General features: G+C 41.3%; 1 protein-coding gene across 1 annotated transcript in view; it reads right to left on the bottom strand.

Moving 5' to 3' along the window:
* The window catches only part of LOC119592801 (kinesin-like protein KIF3A), a 19,500-nt gene that overhangs the window by 11,200 nt on the left and 7,414 nt on the right, over positions 1 to 886 (bottom strand). Inside the window, 2 exon segments of the mRNA XM_037941711.1 lie at positions 20 to 256; positions 505 to 685. Of these exon segments, the coding sequence (XP_037797639.1) occupies positions 20 to 256; positions 505 to 685 (418 nt within the window).

Genomic DNA, 886 nt, shown 5'->3' with positions numbered 1-886 from the left:
CCTATCCAAAAATGGTTACCTGATACTCCAACGGAATGAAAGAATCAATGATCAGCTGATGTAACTTGTGTTCCCGAGATAGGTGCCGCACAGACTCCAGAAGAGCCTCCATTTCCCGTTGGTGTTCTGCCTGCATATCCCCCAGTTCTGACTTGGCAGCCATCAGGAGAGTCCACACCTTTTTAAGCTTTCTGGTCTTGCCAGCATTCTCTTCTTGTAAGGTGGTATACCTTTCTTCTAGGTCAATTCTCTCTGCCTGTATTGGTTAAGAAAATGGCATTATTATCTGGAAACCAACAGGTAATACTCATGGATCTTCACTGAAACATGTTACTCCCTTCATTAAATATCATGTGATTAAAGTTGCATTTAGACCCCTTCATCAATAGACACATTCTATTGTCTCCTAGTATATAAAATGCTACATAATATCTAAAATTTATCTTTAGCACATCTTACTCATCCTTATCACTCACACCTGCATGCACACGAACGATCCCTTACCTCTTTTTGCGTGATGGCATGTCGGAGCTGTTCTTCATGCCGCCGCCTCTCCTCAAGCTCCTTGGCTGATTCTTCCAAGAGTCTCTCCTGCTCCTCTGCTTTCTCTAACAAATTTTCGCCACCAACGAGAATTTTGCGTTCTAGTCCTTGTAACCTCTGCTTCAAGGCTTCCTGCTCTTTCCTGGAAAAAAGGTCGTTTTAACTTCATTTTCTTAAAACAAAGTGGTCTAACTAAATGAATCAGTTATATTCTTCGAGAGGAAGTGAGGTAAGCGTATAGTATAAAATCAAGGCTGAACCTAATTTTGGGGTGAGTCACTGCCACTTGTATACTTCAGAATAAGGAAATAACTGATGCAAGATGTATGCTCTTGCTTGGAAA

This window comes from Penaeus monodon, chromosome 31, assembly GCF_015228065.2.
Source record: "Penaeus monodon isolate SGIC_2016 chromosome 31, NSTDA_Pmon_1, whole genome shotgun sequence".
Classification (NCBI taxonomy): domain Eukaryota; kingdom Metazoa; phylum Arthropoda; class Malacostraca; order Decapoda; family Penaeidae; genus Penaeus; species Penaeus monodon.
The sequence above is the reverse complement of the archived record's forward strand: the minus strand, read 5'-3'. Positions and strand labels throughout refer to the sequence as shown.